The following is a 20,301-nucleotide window of genomic DNA, read 5'->3' on the forward strand; positions in this document are numbered from 1 at the left end:
TTGGTCAGTTAGTGCAAAACACCTTCTATATAACGCTCAGTAAGTGAAGTAACACACGTTTTCACACAATTTCGGTTTAAAACAATGTAGAATATGCTGTGGGGCATCGTGGAGTAATCCCGCGACAGCCTCTATAGTTTCATGAAGTTCTGATAAGTGGTGGAGCTATATGTAGCTTTCAAAGTGGTGCCTAAACTTAGGTGCGTTCCAAGGACACAGCTGTCACTTAGTTTCTTTAGGCGGAAAATCAGAGCATCGCAGATATTCAAAGGCGCAAACCTGTCCGATCTCCTGTATGCTGGCACGCCAAAGACAGCTGGGACTCCTACGAACGTGCGAACACTTCCATTCGAGGTGATTGATGGGTCACAATCACATACCTTGTTCAATAACTGGACTCCTCTGTTGGTAGCGCTGACATACTCAATCACCAGTTTGGGTACTCAAAGGCGTATGCCAATTGAGTTCCTCGCCGCCTAACAGAAGACCATAACGAGAACAAGGAACCATTACTTCGAACCGGAAACATAACAGCAATCCATGATTTTGGCGCCACAGCACCTCTCCTCGTAAGAAGCAGTTTCAAGCCGCACCTTCGGCTGATAAAGTAATGGCGATGGTCTTCTGTGACTCTAATGGGGCTATTTCGTTTGAAGTCGTCCCTCATAGTGCAACGATCAACTCTTAAGTGACTTGTGCTACCTTCAGGAAACTGAAGAAACAACTTCAGCGTCTTCGTCGTCAGAAAAATGCTAACTAACTTCTCTTTCTCTGTGACAACACAATACCTCTCACAGGTCTGCCACACGAGGAAGCTCACAAAACTTCACTGGACTGTTCGTCTTCTTCCACATTACAGCTTGGATCTTTCATCTCTTTGGCCCAATAAAGGATGCACTACATGGGAAGTAGTATGCGGATGATGAGAAGCTTCTGATGCTGCAAGACTTACTAATATGTAAAAATGACAATTAGTCTATTATTGAACTAATAATAATGTGAAGTCTAGTGTATACATTCAGTAGTTGAATTATTTGCAGTGTTGGTATCTGTGATACACTGACAGTCGCTATAATAAGTAATCATTATACCTTTGCAATGTATGAAGATCTTCACTGAATGGTATTCGGTCTATTTAATTCCGTACATGATAACAAGCACATAAAAGCGTCTCTGAGACCGACTTAAAATGCACGTTTTGCACAGACAGCCTGCATTACTTATGGAACAGTCTACAACTTACAACAGCTAAATGTATACCTGTGCAAGTTCATAGCTGAGCTGTTTTTGTAAGTTCTCTTTTGTATCAGTGTATGAAATGGTACATGCAAAAGCTATGTTCTGTCATGGTAAACACTCCTTAGGTGTCAGTATTTTTTGTTAATGACAATAAATTTATATCTACATCGGACTGACGACAATAAATTTATATCTAACATTGGACTGATGTTAGATATAAATTGATTGTCATTAACAAAAAATACTGACACAGTTGTGTACTTCATAACATAGTTTTTAAAAGTAAAACAATTATGACAGAGTGTAGTCGAATTAAATCAGGCGATGCGAAGAACATTAAATTAGGAAAAGGGAAACTAAGAGTAGTGATGAGGTCTACAATTTGAGAAACGAAATTATGAATTATGGCATAATCTGAGAGGTTCTAAGTGGTGAATGATTATAGCAGCAAAGAAATAAATTTCTTATCATCATAAAATCACTCGTGTAAGTACCCCAAAGTTCAAGAACAGAAGATTGAAATAGTGAAAGAGTTCAAATACCTCGGAGAATGGATTAGTTGGAATGCTAGGGAAAGCAAAGCAATGAAATCCAGAGAAAATAAACTTGAATTGGCCTTCCAACTAACAAAAAATACATACAACAAAAAATCCCTTTCATGGGGGTCCGAAATTACACATTACAAGACAGTGATTAAGCCAGAGCACTGTATGCAGCAGAAACACTTAACATGAATTTCAAAGGCCAAATGGAGAAACTTGATGCAAAGGAAAGAAAAATTTTAAGAAAAATCATTGGGCCAAAATTTCAAGACAATAAGATTATATACATCAAAAATGAAACTCTCTACAAGAAAATTGAAAAAACTTTCAGATTCTATGCGAAAAAGGAGAATAAATTTTTATGGTTATCTTCTCAGAATGAATTCCAGCAGATTAACTAAACAAATGTGTGACTTCTTCCGTAACGGCAAAATGAAACCCAACTGGTTTACAGAAACTGAGAAAGACCTAGTAGAATTAAAGATTTCAGAAAATTCACTTATTGATCGAACAGCTAAATTAATTACTAAAGATGAAAACGTAAGGTTACAAGACAAATCTACACAAAAGTCCACGCCCTTCATCTCAGAAGAAGAGAGGAGAAGATGATCAGAAAGAATGAAGAAATACTGGGCCCTAAGAAAAGAACAACGCACAAAGAAATTACTGATCCAGCGTACCCCAAAGAGGTTGAAACGAAAGAAGAAGAAGAAAGTTTTAAGTATAGGTAGTTTTGTTCTATAAGTATAAAAGTTTCTGGAAAGTAACATTGTAATGGAGTGACAATACTTCCAATTGATGTCGCAGTTTAATTCGCTGACCTACCACACACGATTTGAACCTCAGTGTTTGTTCATATTTAATTTACTCTGGCGATGACGTTCCTGTTCTTGCTACTAATTTCATCTTTGGAGACTCACCTTTGGAGAGCGGGGACAGCATGTGGTAGTGCACGCTGGCGCCACCCGCACTCTCACCAAAGATGGTCACACTGCCGGGGTCGCCGCCGAACGCCTCGATGTTCTCTCTGACCCACCTGAGTGCCGCCACCTGGTCCTTGAGGCCAAAATTTCCTGGGGATGCAGCGTCTTCTGTACTCAGGAAACCTTTAAAATAAAACGAGCCTTTGCAGCTAGTGTTATCACAACACTATTTACGAGAATAAATTTACATAAGAAAATTTATGCAACACTGTTATGTGCAATCCACTGCTTCCCTGTAAACACAGCTGTCTTGGAACTACCATAGTAGAACACATGAATCCATTTCCCAATAAGATATATGTATAATGCATGATACCTTCAAATAATGCAGTTGACTGTCTTATAATTTAATTTAGACACTATCGAGAACTCTAATTATTAATGGTTCAAACAATAAAAATCAACTTGTGATTAATATTTACTTTCCCTGTTACTGTTGTTTGCTCTCAAAAGCAACTGTGAACAATATCCAGGTTTCGAGCTAGCGCACTTTTCAATTAAGTCAGTGATCTGATTTATAAATCTTACTCATCGGCGTGTTTTAATAGTTCTAAATATTTATTCTTTGGTCCGCAGAGAGCGTTTTAGTTAGTGTTTCTGTTCCAATTGGGTACCCATCTGGCTCTTCTCAGTTGGAGATTGTAGTTCTAAAGGTTACAGCTGTTCTTTCCATACATTACTTACCACAGAGAGCCCCCTGTTTTTGTCTACTGTGTAATGAGACATGTGGAAGAAATAATAACCTTCGGAAATTGTGAAATAATTTAGTACGATTCTATATCCAATGTATAAAACTGACTGAAACGTATGTGATAGCATCTATCAAACCCAAAATTTAGTAGACAGCAGTTGCATATATATCTGGCAAATATTTCGTGAATAGCTTCACACATTAAGACTTTGCTAATACTACATCTGTCCACTCTGAATTAGCTGTCAATTTTCTCTTCGATTATTGAGTACGATATTCTCGTGAATATCGAGTGCGATCAGTTGCAAGATACAGCCTCTGCATCTGCCAGACAGTTACAATTTTTAAGAATGAGGTATACTAGAATTAAATTCGTGCTATCAGTCACAAGATACAACCTCTGCATCTGCCAGACAGTAACAATTTTTGAGAATGAGGTATATTAGAATTAAGATGTGCTATCAGTTACAAGATACAACCTCTGCATCTGCCAGACAGTAACAATTTTTAAGAATGAGGTATACTAGAATTGGGTTTCTGCTATCAGTTACAAGATACAGCCTCTGCAGCTGCCAGACAGTAACAATTTTCAAGAATGAGGTATACTAGAATTAGATTTGTGCAATCAGTTACAAGATACAACCTCTGCATCTGCCAGACAGTATTAATTTTTAAGAATGAGGTATACTAGAATTAGGTTTGAGTTATCAGTTACAAGATACAACCTCTGCATCTGCCAGACAGTAACAATTTTTAAGAATGAGGTATACTAGAATTAGGTTTGTGCTATCAGTTACAAGTTACAGCCTCTGCATCTACCAGACAGTAACAATTTTTAAGAATGAGGTATATTAGAATAACATTTGTGCTGTCAGTTATAAGATATAACCACTGCATCTGCCAGACAGTAACAATTTTTAAGAATGAAGTATACTAGAATTAAGTTTGTGCTATCAGTTGCAAGATACAACCTCTGCATCTGCCAGTCAGTAACAATTTTTAAGAATGAGGTATACTAGAATTACGTTTGTGCTATCAGTTACAAGATACAGCCTCTGCATCTGCCAGACAGTAACAATATTTAAGAATGAGGTATACTAGAATTAGGTTTGTGCTATTAGTTACAAGATACAACCTCTGCATCTGCCAGACGGTAACAATTTTTAAGAGTGAGGTATACCAGAATCACGTTTGTGCTATCAGTTACAAGATACAACTTCTGCATCTGCCAGACAGTAACAATTTATAAGAATGAGGTATACTAGATTTAGGTTTGTGCTATCAGTTACTAGATACAGCCTCTGCATCTGCCAGACAGTAACAATTTTTAAGAATAAGGTATACTAGAATTAGGTTTCTGCTACCAGTTACAAGATACAACCTCTGCATCTGCCAGACAGTAACAATTTTTAAGAATGAGGTATACTAGAATTAAGTTTGTTCTATCAGTTACAGGATACAACCTCTGCATCTGCCAGAAAATAATTTTTAAGAATGAGGTATACTAGAATTAGGTTTGTGCTATCAGTTACAAGATACAGCCTCTGCATCTGCCAGACAGTAACAATTCACAAGAATGAGGTATACTAGAATTAGGTTTGTGCTATCAGTTACAAGATACAACCTCTGCATCTGCCAGACAGTAACAATTTTTAAGAATGAGGTATACTAGGATTAGGTTTCAGTTATCAGTTACAAGATACAACCTCTGCATCTGCCAGACAGTAACAATTTTTAAGAATGAGGTATACTAGAAATAGGTTTGTGCAGTCAGTTACAAGATACAGCCTCTGCATCTGCCAGACAGTAACAATTTTTAAGAATGAGGTATATTAGAATTACGTTTGTGCTGTCAGTTACAAGATACAACCTCTGCATCTGCCAGACAGTAACAATTTTTAAGTATGAAGTATACTAGAATTAAGTTTGTGCTATCAGTTGCAAGATACAACCTCTGCATCTGCCAGACAGTAACAATTTTTAAGAATGAGGTATAGTAGAATTAGGTCTGTGCTATCGGTTACAAGATACAGCCTCTGCATCTGCCAGACAGTATTAATTTTTAAGAATGAGGTACACTAGCTTTAGGTTTGTGCTATCAGTTACAATATACAACCTCAGCATCTGCCAGACTGTAACAATTATTAAGAATGAGGTATACTAGTATTAAGTTTGTGCTATCAGTTACAAGATACAACCTCTGCATCTGCAAGACAGTAACAATTTTTAAGAAAGATGTATACCGAACTTAGGTTTGTGCTTTCAGTTACAAGATACAGCCTCTGCATCTGCCAGAGAGTAACAATTTTTAAGAATGAGGTATACTGGAATTAGGTTTGTGCAATCAGTTACAAGATACAATCTCTGCATCTGCCAGAGAGTAACAATTTTTAAGAATGAGGTATACTAGAATTAGGATTGTGCTATCAATTACAAGATACAACCTCGGCATCTGCCAGACAGTAACAATTTTTAAGAACGAGGTATACTACAATTAGGTTTGTGCTATCAGTTACAATATACAGCCACTGCATCTGCCAGCCAGTAAAAATTTTTAAGATTGAGGTATACTAAAAACAAGTTTGTGCTATCAGTTACTAGATACAACCTCTGCATCTGCCTGACAGTAACAATTTTTAAGAATGAGGTACACTAGAATTAGGTTTGTGCTATCAGTTACAAGATACAACCTCTGCATCTGCCAGACAGTAACAATTTTTAACAATGAGGAATACTAGAATTAAGTTTGTGCTATCAGTTACAAGATGCAGCCTCTGCATCTGCGACACAGTAACAATTTTTAACAATGAGGTATAGTAGAATTAGGTTTGTGCTATCAGTTACAAGATACAACCTCTGCATCTGCCAGACAGTAACAATTTATAAGAATGAGGTATACTAGAATTAGGTTTGTGGTATCTGTTACAAGATACAGCCTCTGCATCTGCCAGACAGTAACAATTTTTAAGAATGAGGTACACTAAAATTAGGTTTGTGCTGTCAGTTACAAGATACAACCTCTGCATCTGCCAGACAGTAACAACTTTTATGAATGAGGTATACTAGAATTAGGTTTGTGCTATCAGTTACAAGACACAGCCTCTGCATCTGCCAGACAGTAACAATTTTTAAGAATGAGGTATACTAGAATTAGTTTTGTGCTATCAGTTACAAGATACAGCCTCTGCATCTGCCAGACAGTAACAATTTTTAAGAATGAGGTATACTAAATTTAGGTTTGTGCTATCAGTTACAAGATACAGCCTCTGCAACTGCTAGACAGTAACAATTTTTAAGAATGAGGTATACTAGAATTAGGTTTGTCCTATCAGTTACAAGATACAACCTCTGCATCTGTCAGACAGTAACAATTTTTTAGAATGAGCTATACTAGAATTAGGTTTGTGCTATCAGTTATAAGATACAACCTATGTATCTGCCAGACATTAACAATTTTTAAGAATGAGGTATACTAGAGTTAAATTTGTGCTCTCAGCTACAAGATACAAACTCTGCATCTGCCAGACAGTAACAATTTTTAAGAGTGAGGTATACTAAAAATAAGTTTGTGCTATCAGTTACTAGATACAACCTCTGCATCTGCCTGACAGTAACAATTTTTAAGAATGAGGTACACTAGAATTAGGGTTGTGCTATCAGTTACAAGATACAACCTCTGCATCTGCCAGACAGTAACAATTTTTAACAATGAGGAATACTAGAATTAAGTTTGTTCTATCAGTTACAAGATACAACCTCTGCATCTGCCAGAAAATAATTTTTAAGAATGAGGTATACTAGAATTAGGTTTGTGCTATCAGTTACAAGATACAGCCTCTGCATCTGCCAGACAATAACAATTCACAAGAATGAGGTATACTAGAATTAGGTTTGTGCTATCAGTTACAAGATACAACCTCTGCATCTGCCAGACAGTAACGATTTTTAAGAATGAGGTATACTAGGATTAGGTTTCAGTTATCAGTTACAAGATACAACCTCTGCATCTGCCAGACAGTAACAATTTTTCAGAATGAGGTATACTAGAAATAGGTTTGTGCTATCAGTTACAAGATACAGCCTCTGCATCTGCCAGACAGTAACAATTTTTAGGAATGAGGTATATTAGAATTACGTTTGTGCTGTCAGTTACAAGATACAACCTCTGCATCTGCCAGACAGTAACAATTTTTAAGTATGAAGTATACTAGAATTAAGTTTGTGCTATCAGTTGCAAGATACAACCTCTGCATCTGCCAGACAGTAACAATTTTCAAGAATGAGGTATACTAGAATTAGGTCTCTGCTATCGGTTACAAGATACAGCCTCTGCATCTGCCAGACAGTATTAATTTTTAAGAATGAGGTATACTAGCTTTAGGTTTGCGCTATCAGTTACAATATACAACCTCTGCATCTTCCAGACAGTAACAATTTTTAAGAATGAGGTATACTAGGATTAAGTTTGTGTTATCAGTTACAAGATACAACCTCTGCATCTGCCAGACAGTAACAATTTTTGAGAAAGAGGTATACTGAAATTAGGTTTGTGCTTTCAGTTACAAGATACAGCCTCTGCATCTGCCAGACAGTAACAATTTTTAAGAATGAGGTATACTGGAATTAGGTTTGTGCAATCAGTTACAAGATACAATCTCTGCATCTGCCAGAGAGTAACAATTTTTAAGATTGAGGTATACTAGAATTAGGATTGTGCTATCAATTACAAGATACAACCTCTGCATCTGCCAGACAGTAACAATTTTTTAGAACGAGGTATACTGCAATTAGGTTTGTGCTATCAGTTACAATATACAGCCTCTGCATCTGCCAGACAGTAACAATTTTTAAGAAAGAGGTATACTAAAAATAAGTTTGTTCTATCAGTTACTAGATACAACCTCTGCATCTGCCTGACAGTAACAATTTTTAAGAATGAGGTACACTAGAATTAGGTTTGTGCTATCAGTTACAAGATACAACCTCTGCATCTGCCAGACAGTAACAATTTTTAACAATGAGGAATACTAGAATTAAGTTTGTGCTATCAGTTACAAGATGCAGCCTCTGCATCTGCGACACAGTAACAATTTTTAACAATGAGGTATACTAGAATTAGGTTTGTGCTATCAGTTACAAGATACAACCTCTGCATCTGCCAGACAGTAACAATTTATAAGAATGAGGTATACTAGAATTAGGTTTGTGGTATCTGTTACAAGATACAGCCTCTGCATCTGCCAGACAGTAACAATTTTTAAGAATGAGGTATACTAGAATTAGTTTTGTGCTATCAGTTACAAGATACAGCCTCTGCATCTGCCAGACAGTAACAATTTTTAAGAATGAGGTATACTAAATTTAGGTATGTGCTATCAGTTACAATATACAGCCTCTGCATCTGCTAGACAGTAACAATTTTTAAGAATGAGGTATACTAGAAATAGGTTTGTCCTATCAGTTACAAGATACAACCTCTGCATCTGCCAGACAGTAACAATTTTTTAGAATGCGCTATACTAGAATTTGGTTTGCGCTATCAGTTATAAGATACAACCTATGTATCTGCCAGATATTAACAATTTTTAAGAATGAGGCATACTAGAATTAAATTTGTGCTCTCAGCTACAAGATACATACTCTGCATCTGCCAGACTGTAACAATTTTTAAGAATGAGGTATACTAGAATAAGGTTAGTGTTGTCAGTTACAAGATACAGCCCCTGCATCTGCCAGACAGTAACAATTTTTAAGAATGAGGTATACTAGAATTATGTTTGTGCTATCAGTTACAAGATACAACCTCTGCATCTGCCAGACAGTAACAATTTTTAAGAATGATGTATACTTGAATTAGGTTTGTGCTATGAGTTAAAAGATACAGCCTCTGCAACTGCCAGACAGTAACAATTTTAAAGATTGAGGTATACTAGAATTAAGTTTGTGCTATCAGCTACAAGAAACAAACTCTACATCTGCAAGACTGTAACAATTTTTAAGAATGAGGTATACTAGAATAAGGTTTATGCTGTCAGTTACAAGATACAGACCCTGCATCTGCCAGACAGTAACAATTTTTAAGAAGGAGGTATACTAGAGTTAAGTTTGTGCTATCACTAACAAGATACAATCTATGCATCTGCCAGACAGTGACAATTTTAAGAATGAGGTATACTAGAATTAGGTTTGTGCTATCAGTTACAAGATACAGCCTCTGCATCTGCCAGACAGTAACAATTTTTAAGAATGAGGTACAATTGAATTAGGTTTGTGCTATCAGTTACGAGATACAGCCTCTGCATCTGACAGGCAGTAACAATTTTTAAGAGTGAGGTACACTAGAATTAGGTTTGTGCTATTAGTTACAAGATACAAACTCTGCATCTGCCAGACAGTAACAATTTTTAAGAATGAGGTGTACTAGATTTAGGTTTGTGCTATCAGTTACAAGATACAACCTCTGCATCTGCCAGACAGCAACAATTTTTAAGAATGAGGTATACTAGAATTAGGTTTGTGCTATCATGTACAAGATACAACCTCTGCATCTGCCAGACAGTAACAATTCTTAAGAATGAGGTATACTAGAATTTAACTTGTGCTATCAGTTACAGGGTACAACCTCTGCATCTGCCAGACAGTAACAGTTTTGAAGAAGAGGTATACTAGAATTTGGTTAGTGCTGTCGGTTACAAGACACAGCCTCTGCATCTCCCAGACAGTAAAAAATATTAAGAATGAGGAATACTAGAATTAAGTTTCTGCTATCAGTTACAAGATGCAACTACTGCGTCTGCCAGACAATACCAATATTTAAGAATGAGGTATAATAGAATTAAGTTTGTGCTATCAGTTACAAGAGACATTCTCTGCATCTGCCAGACAGTAACAATTTTTAAGATTGAGGTATACTGGAACTAGGTTTGTGGTATCTGTTACAAGATACAGATTCTGCATCTGCCAGACAGTAACAATTTATAAGAATGAGGTATACTAGAATTAGGTTTGTGCTATCAGTTACATGACACAGCCTCTGCATCTGCCAGGCAGTAACAATTTTTAAGAGTGAGGTATACTAGAATTAAGTTTGTGCTATCAGTTACTAGATACAACCTCTGTATCTGCCTGACAGTAACAATTTTTAAGAATGAGGTATGCTAGAATAAGTTTTATGCTATCAGTTACAAGATACAACCTCTGCATCTGCCAGACAGTAACAATTTTTAACAATGAGGAATACTAGAATTAAGTTTGTGCTATCAGTTACAAGATGCAGACTCTGCATCTGCGACACAGTAACAATTTTTAACAATGAGGTATACTAGAATTAGGTTTGTGCTATCAGTTACAAAATACTACCTCTGCATCTCCCAGACAGTAACAATTTATAAGAATGACGTATACTAGAATTAGGTTTGTGGTATCAGTTACAAGATACAGCCTCTGCATCTGCAGACAGTACCAATTTTTAAGAATGAGGTATACTAGAATTAGGTTTGTGCTTTCAGTTACAACATACAGCCACTGCATCTGCCAGACAGTAACAATTTTTAAGAATGAGGTATACTAAAATTAGGTTTGTGCTATCAGTTACAAGATACAACCTCTGCACCTGCCACACAGTAACAATTTTTGAGTATGAGGTATACTAGATTTAGGTATGTGTTATCAGTTACAAGATACAACCTCTGCATCTGCCAGACAGTAACAATTTTTAACAATGAGGTTTACTAGAATTAGGTTTGTGCTATCAGTTACAAGATATAACCTCTGCATTTGCCAGACAGTTACAATTTTTAAGTATGAGGTATACTAGAATTAGGTTTGTACTATCAGTTACAAGATACAAACTCTGCATCTGCCAGACACTAACAATTTTTAAGAACGAGGTGTACTAGAAATATGTTTGCGCTATCAGTTACAAGGTACAGCCTCTGCATCTGCCAGACAGTAACAATTTTTAAGAATGAGGTATACTAGAATTAGGTTTGTCCTATCCGTTACAAGATACAACCTCTGCATCTGCCAGACAGTAACAATTTTTTAGAATGAGCTATACTAGAATTAGGTTTGTGCTATCAGTTATAAGATACAGTCTCTGCATCTGCCAGACAGTAACAATTTTTAAGATTGAGGTATACTAGAATTCAGTTTGTGCTCTCAGCTACAAGATACAAACTCTGCATCTGCCAGACTGTAACAATTTCTAAAAATGAGGTATACTAGAATAAGGTTAGTGCTGTCAGTTACGAGATACAGCCCCTGCATCTGCCAGACAGTAACAATTTTTAAGAATGAGTTATACTAGAATTGTGTTTGTGCTATCAGCTACAAGATACAACCTCTGCATCTGCCAGACAGTATCAATTTTTAAGAATGAGGTATACTTGAATTAGGTTTGTGCTATCAGTTACAAGATACAGCCTCTGCAGCTGCCAGACAGTAACAATTTTAAAGATTGAGGTATACTAGAATTAAGTTTGTGCTATCAGCTACAAGATACAAACTCTACATCTGCCAGACTGTAACAATTTTTAAGAATGAGGTATACTAGAATATGGTTTATGCTGTCAGTTACAAGATACAGCCCCTGCATCTGCCAGATAGTAACAATTTCTAACAATGTGGTATACTAGATTTAAATTTGCGCTATCAGTTAGAAGATACAACCTCTGCATCTGCTGGAGAGTAACAATTTTTAAGAATGAGGTATACTAGAATTAGGTCTGTGCTATCAGTTACAAGTTACAGCCTCTTCATCTGGCAGACAGTAACAATTTTTAAGAATGAGGTATAATTGAAATACGTTTGTGCTATCAGTTACGAGATACAGCCTCTGCATCTGCCAGGCAGTAACAATTTTTAAGAATGAGGTACACTAGAATTAGGTTTGTGCTATTAGTTACAAGATACATCCTCTGCATCTGCCAGACAGTTACAATTTTTAAGAATGAGGTATACTAGATTTAGGTCTGTGCTATCATGTACAAGATATAACCTCTGCATCTGCCAGACAGTAACAATTCTTAAGAATGAGGTATACTAGAATTTATCTTGTGCTATCAGTTACAGGGTACAACCTCTGCATCTGCCAGACAGTAACAGTGTTTAAGAATGAGGTATACTAGAATTTGGTTAGTGCTGTCAGTTGCAAGACACAGCCTTTGCATCTGCCAGACAGTAAAAAATTTTAAGAATGAGGTATGCTAGAATTAAGTTTGCGCTATCAGTTACAAGATACAACTTCTGCATCTGCCAGACAATACCAAGTTTTAAGAATGAGGTATAATAGAATTAAGTTTGTGCTATCAGTTACAAGATACATCCTCTGCATCTGCCAGACAGTAACAATTTTTAAGATTGAGGTATACTGGAACTAGGTTTGTGCTATCTGTTACAAGATACAGATTCTGCATCTGCCAGACATTAACAATTTATAAGAATGAGGTATACTAGAATTAGGTTTGTGCTATCAGTTACATGATACAGCCTCTGCATCAGCCAGGCAGTAACAATTCTTAAGAATGAGGTATACTAGAATTAGGTTTTTGCTATCAGTTACAAGATACAACCTCTGCATCTAACAGACAGTAACAATTTTTAAGAATTTGATATACTAGAATTAGGTTTGTTCTATCAGTTACAAGATACAACCTCTGGATCTGGCAGACAGTAACAATTTTTAAGAATGACGTATAATAGAAGTAGGTTTGCGCTATCAGATACAAGTTACAACCTCTGCATCTGCCAGACAGTAACAATTTTTACGAATGAGGTATACTAGCACTAAGAGTGTGCCATCAGTTACAAGATACAACCTCTGCATCTGCCACACAGTAACAATTTTTAAGAATGAGGTATACTAGAATTAAGTTTGTGCTATAAGTTACTAGATACAACCTCTGCATCTGCCAGACAGTAACAATTTTTAAGAATGAGGTATACTAGAATTAAGTTTGTGCTATCAGATACAACATACGTCCTCTGCATCCGACAGACAGTAACAATTTTTAACAATGAGGTATACTAGAACTATTTTTGTGGTATCAGTTACAAGATACAGCCTCTGCATCTGTCAGACAATAACAATTTTTAAGAATGAGGTACACTAAAATAAGGTTTGTGCTATCAGTTACAAGATACAGCCTCTGCATCTGCCAGACAGTTACAATTTTTAAGAATGATGTATACTAGAATGAGGTTTGTGCTATCAGTTACAAGATACAACCTCTGCTTCTGCCAGAGAGTAACAATTTTTAAGAATGAGGTATACTAGAATTAGGTTTGTGCTATCAGTTACAAGATACAGCCTCTGCATCTGCCAGACAGTAACAATTTTTAAGAATGCGGTATAATTGAATTAGGTTAGTGCTACCAGTTACGAGATACAGCTTCTGCATCTGCCAGGCACTAACAATTTTTAAGAATGAGGTATACTAGAATTAGGTTTCTGCTATCAGTTACAAGATACAGCCTCTGCAGCTGCCAGACAGTAACAATTTTCAAGAATGAGGTATACTAGAATTAGATTTGTGCAATCAGTTACAAGATACAACCTCTGCATCTGCCAGACAGTATTAATTTTTAAGAATGAGGTATACTAGAATTAGGTTTGAGTTATCAGTTACAAGATACAACCTCTGCATCTGCCAGACAGTAACAATTTTTAAGAATGAGGTATACTAGAATTAGGTTTGTGCTATCAGTTACAAGATACAGCCTCTGCATCTGCCAGGCACTAACAATTTTTAAGAATGAGGTACACTAGAATTAGGTTTGTGCTATTAGTTACAAGATACAACCTCTGCATCTGCCAGAGAGTAACAATTTTTAAGGATGAGGTATACTAGATTTAGGTTTTTGCTATCAGTTACAAGATACAACCTCTGCATCTGCCAGACAGGAACAATTTTTAAGAATGAGGTATACTAGAATTAGGTTTGTGCTATCATGTACAAGATACAACCTCTGCATCTGCCAGACAGTAACAATTCTTAAGAATGAGGTATACTAGAATTTAACTTGTGCTATCAGTTACAGGGTACAACCTCTCCATCTGCCAGACAGTAACAGTTTTTAAGAATGAGGTATTCTAGAATTTGGTTAGTGCTGTCAGTTACAAGACACAGCCTCTGCATCTGCCAAACAGTAAAAAATTTTAAGAATGAGGTATACTAGAATTAAGTTTGCGCTATCAGTTACAAGATACAACATCTGCATCTGCCAGACAATACCAATTTTTAAGAATGAGGTATAATAGAATTAAGTTTGTGCTATCAGTTACAAGATACATCCTCTGCATCTGCCAGACAGTAACAATTTTTAAGATTGAGGTATACTGGAACTAGGTTTGTGCTATCAGTTTCAAGATACAACCTCTGCATCTACCAGACAGTAACAATTTTTAAGAACTAGATATACTAGAATTAGGTTTGTGCTATCAGTTACAAGATACAACCTCTGGATCTGGCAGACAGTAACAATTTTTAAGAATGACGTATACTAGAATTAGGTTTGCGCTATCAGATTCAAGATAGAACCTCTGCATCTGCCAGACAGTAACAATTTTTAAGAATGAGGTATACTAGCACTAAGTGTGTGCCATCAGTTACAAGATACAACCTCTGCATCTGCCAAACAGTAACAATTTTTAAGAATGATGTATACTAGAATTAAAATTGTGCTATCAGTTACTAGATACAACCTCTGCATCTCCCAGACAGTAACAATTTTTAAGAATGAGGTATACTAGAATTAAGTTTGTGCTATCAGTTACAAGATACGTCCTCTGCATCTGACAGACAGTAACAATTTTTAACAATGAGGTATTCTAGAAGTATGTTTGTGGTATCAGTTACTAGATACAGCCTCTGCATCTGCCAGACAGTAACAATTTTTAAAATGAGGTACACTAAAATTAGGTTTGCGCTATTAGTTACAAGATACAACCTCTGCATCTGCCAGACGGTAGCAACTTTTAAGAATAAGGCATACTAGAATTAGGTTTGTGCTATCAGTTACAAGATACAGCCTCTGCATCTGGCACACAGTAACAATTTTTAAGAATGATGTATACTAGAATGAAGTTTGTGCTATCAGTTACAAGATACAACCTCTGCATCCGCCAGACAGTAACAATTTTTAAGAATGAGGTATACTAGAACTACGTTTGTGCAATCAGTTACTAGATACAACCTATGCATCTGCCAGACAGAAACAATTTGTTAGAATGAGGAATACTAGAATGTAGTCTGTGCTATCAGTTACAAGATACAACCTCTGCATCTGCCAGACAGTAACAATTTTTAAGAATGAGGTACACTAGAATTAGGATTGTGTTATTAGTTACAAGATACAACCTCTGCATCTGCCAGACAGTACCAATTTTTAAGAATGAGGTATACTGGATTTAGGTTTGTGCTATCAGTTACAAGATACAACCTCTGCATCTGCCAGACAGTAACAATTTTTAGGAATGAGGTATACTAGAGTTAGGTTTGTGCTATCAGTTACAAGAAACAGCCTCTGCATCAGCCAGACAGTGACAATTTTTAAGAATGAGGTATACTATAATTAAGTTTGTGCTATCAGTTACAATATAAAACCTCTGCATCTGCCAGACAGTAACAATTTTTAAGATTGAGGTATACTGGAACTAGGTTTGTGCTATCTGTTACAAGATACAGCTTCTGCATCTGCCAGACAGTAACAATTTGTAAGAATGAGGCATACTAGAATTATGTTTGTGCTATCAGTTACAAGATACAACCTCTGCATCTGCCAGACAGTAACAATTTTTAAGAATGAGGTATCCTAGAATTAGGTTTGTGCTATCAGTTACAAGGTACAACCTCTGCATCTGCCAGACAGTAACAATTTTTATGAATTTGGTATACCAGAATTAGGTTTGTGCTATCAGTTACAAGATACAACCTCTGAATCTGCCAGACAGTAACAATTCTTAAGAATGAGGTATACTAGAATTAGGTTTGCGCTATCAGGTACAAGATACAACCTCTGCACCTCCCAGACAGTAACAATTTTTAAGAATGAGGTATACTTGCACTAAGTGTGTGCAATCAGTTACAAAATACAACCTCTGCATCTGCCACACAGTAACAATTTTTAAGAATGAGGTACACTAGAATTAGGTTTGTGGTATCTGTTACAAGATACAGCCTCTGCATCTGCCGGACAGTAACAACTTTTTAGAATGAGGTATACTAGAACTACGTTTGTGCTATCAGTTACAAGATACAACCTCTGCATCTACCAGACAGTAACAATTTTTAAGAATGAGGTATACTAGAATTAAGACTGTGCTATCAGTTACAAGATACAACCTCTGCATCTGCCAGACAGTAACAATTTTTAAGAATGAGGTATACTAGTATTAGGTTGTGCTATCAGTTACAAGATACAACCTCTTCATCTGCAAGACAGTAACAATTTTTAAGAATGTGGTATACTAGAATTAGGTTTGTGCTATCAGTTACAAGATACAACCTCTGCTTCTGCCAGACAGTAACAATTTTTAAGAATGAGGTATACTAGAATTAGGTTTGCAATATCAGTTACAAGATACAGCCTCTGCATCTGCCAGACAGTAACAATTTTTAAGAATGAGGTATACTGGAATTAGGTTTGTGCTATCAGTTACAAGATGCAACCTCTGCATCTGCCAGACAGTAACATTTTTTAAAAATGAGGTATACTAGAATTACGTTTGTGCTATCAGTTACAAGCTTCAGCCTCTTCGTCTGCCAGACAGTAACAATTTTTAAGAATGAGGTATACTTGAACTAAGTTTTAGCTATCAGTTACAAGATACAGCCTCTGCATCTGTCAGACAGTAACAATTTTTAAGAATGAGGTATACTAGAATTAAGTTTGTGCTATCAGTTACAAGATACAACCTCTGCATCTGCCAGATATTAACAATTTTTAAGAATGAGGTATACTAGAATTAGGTTTGTGCTATCAGTTACAAGATACAACCTCTGCATCTGCCAGACAGTAACAATTTTTAAGAATGAGGTATACTAGAATTAAGTTTGTGCTATCAGTTACAAGATACAACCTCTGCATCTGCCAGACAGTAACAATTTTTAAGAATGAGGTATACTTGAACTAAGTTTTAGCTATCAGTTAGAAGATACAACCTCTGCATCTGCCAGACAGTAACAATTTTTAAGAATGAAGTATACTAGAATGAGGTTTGTAAAATGACTTCTAAAGTCGTTCTTGAAATGTAAGGAGCGGGTTTTAGGCAAACTATTGCACCGTCTCTAGAAAAATTTTATTTGTTTGTGATGGATGGAAGGGGGTAGAGTTAATTGTGTCGTGTCAGTCACTAAAATGGTTGAGTACGGGAGGACAATTGCGATTGTGGGTTTCAAACACCTCTCCAATATTCCCTTGGCACGATGTAACACAAACAGGGAAAATCAAAATCAAGATGGCCAGACAAGGACTGGAACGCCACTGCCACCTGAGATGAGACCTGCTCTTAGACCTCAATGTCACCTGGTGCATTATATTCAGTTCAGCCGCCACACCACCAGATAATACTATATGACTTAAGTGAGTTTTGTTTGTTTGAAGTTGGTGGATATGTTCTCACAAAACGATCAGACCGACGAATTATCCTAGCTGATACACTACCCTCAATCCGAGTGGATCCAGAATCAGAAATTATGATACCAGGATCACCTAAACCTTCAAAGTCTTAAGACGATGCCTTTCATCACAGTTTTATCTTTGCCCATAGGTATCATCTGACACTTTGATTGCAGCGTCACCTCGAGTCAGGGAAAATTATGAGTATAGGCTTGTAGCTCCTCGCTTAAAATAACTATCACGTGAGACGAACTCACATGATTGTTTGTAGGGGGTGATAAGAGTCCAAGTCGTTCAAGTGCTTTCAGAGTATTAGTTTCCTGACGAATGTAACCGTGATAATAATTACTTTACTTAACCATGGAATATTATGCTCCTTTGTTGTGCAATTGACGTCTGTTCTCCTAAGCAAGACTACATATAAATCTTCCGCAGTTTGCTTTTACTTACCCAAAGGACCAAGACGGTAGTTAATCGTGACAAGAACGACATCGTGGTTCATTAGGAAGTCTGGCCCATAAGCAGATCCACCACCATCAACCCAGCCACCTCCGTGAATCCAGAACATGACTGGAAGCGGCTCTGTATGTTTCAGCTGGAAGAATAATGATAATGCATATACAACACCTGTATACCTCATCAACACCATTCATAGAACTAATACTTCGGAAAAAATATTAATAATGGAATGGAAGCAGTGCTGTTTTCCTAAATATGACGTACTTGCTTCAATGAATGAAGAAGATATTTTGAAGAATGATATCTATTACGAAAAGATTAAAACCAGTAATTGATTGAAGACAAGAAGTATGTAGCAGAGATTTTATCATGGGTATGCATCTCTGAAAGTAGTCGAATTGTCACGTAAACAAATGAGAGTATCGTCCGTATTCAAGATTTTTTGAAAAACTTTCCTTCGCTAAACTTTCCATCGTTATACACTGTGTGCAGCTTTAAGTTTATACTAATCTCTATATTTAAAGGCAATGACCCGACTACCTGACTAACTGACTGACTGACTGACTGACTCATCACGGCAAAGCCAAAACCGCTAAGGATAGAAACTTGAAACTAGCACAGGGTGTTGATCTTATATTGTACGCGTCATTTATGAAGGAATTTTTCGAAATTCGACCCCCAAGGGGGTGAAATATGGGAGGAAATGTTTTTTGATATTATGTCGCTGTTAAGATAACTTTTAAGCCAGACCTACGAAAGTTGGTGTTTGGTTACCCGGTCTTAAATCAAGAAATATGTGTTTGAGCGTTTTTGAAGATTCTTCCCCTATGGGGGTGAAATAGTGGATCAAAGTTTCTTTAAAAAAATAAATGATTATTAAAGAACTACTAAAGTATTTTTAAAGTTAAATTATGAAAACTGGTATTTGACTTGCCTGTTACAATTAAAAAAATACGTGGTTCAGTGTTTTTGGAAATTCAGCCATTATGAGGGTGAAGTGTTTTATGAAATATTTCATTGTGAACGCAGTTTCAAAGCTAGGTGTATGAAAATTTGCGTTTGGCTTCTCGGATAGAAATAAAAAAGACGTGTGTCACTGTTTTTGGAAATTCAACACCTTATGTGTGAAAATCATTAAGAAAATATTAATTTATATTAAAAAATTTAAAAACTAAATCTATGAAAACTGGCATTTCATTTCTCGGCTGGATATACAGAAATGTGTGTTAGGGGATGAAAGTTCCTGTCGAAATATCTACATCTACATCTACATTGATACTCCGCAAGCCACCCAACGGTGTGTGGCGGAGGGCACTTTACGTGCCACTGTCATTACCTCCCTTTCCTGTTCCAGTCGCGTATGGTTCGCGGGAAGAACGACTGTCTGAAAGCCTCCGTGCGCGCTCTAATCTCTCTAATTTTACATTCGTGATCTCCTCGGGAAGTATAAGTAGGGGGAAGCAATATATTCGATACCTCATCCAGAAACGCACCCTCTCGAAACCTGGACAGCAAGCTACACCGCGATGCAGAGTGCCTCTCTTGCAGAGTCTGCCACTTGAGTTTATTAAACATCTCCGTAACGCTATCACGGTTACCAAATAACCCAGTGACGAAACGCGCCGCTCTTCTTTGGATCTTCTCTATCTCCTCCGTCAACCCGACCTGGTACGGATCCCACACTGATGAGCAATACTCAAGTATAGGTCGAACGAGTGTTTTGTAAGCCACCTCCTTTGTTGATGGACTACATTTTCTAAGCACTCTC

At 36.7% G+C, this 20,301-nt stretch overlaps 1 protein-coding gene across 2 annotated transcripts in view; it reads right to left on the reverse strand.

Moving 5' to 3' along the window:
* The window catches only part of LOC124606703 (venom carboxylesterase-6-like), a 136,787-nt gene that overhangs the window by 58,718 nt on the left and 57,768 nt on the right, over positions 1 to 20,301 (reverse strand). For both annotated transcript variants that reach the window (XM_047138730.1, XM_047138731.1), the window contains exons 3-4: positions 18,525 to 18,669; positions 2,702 to 2,887 (exon numbers count right to left, since the gene is read on the reverse strand). In XM_047138730.1, the coding sequence (XP_046994686.1) occupies positions 2,702 to 2,887; positions 18,525 to 18,669 (331 nt within the window). The remainder of the gene's footprint in view (positions 1 to 2,701; positions 2,888 to 18,524; positions 18,670 to 20,301) is intronic.

This window comes from Schistocerca americana, chromosome 3 (assembly GCF_021461395.2).
Source record: "Schistocerca americana isolate TAMUIC-IGC-003095 chromosome 3, iqSchAmer2.1, whole genome shotgun sequence".
Classification (NCBI taxonomy): Eukaryota; Metazoa; Arthropoda; class Insecta; order Orthoptera; family Acrididae; genus Schistocerca; species Schistocerca americana.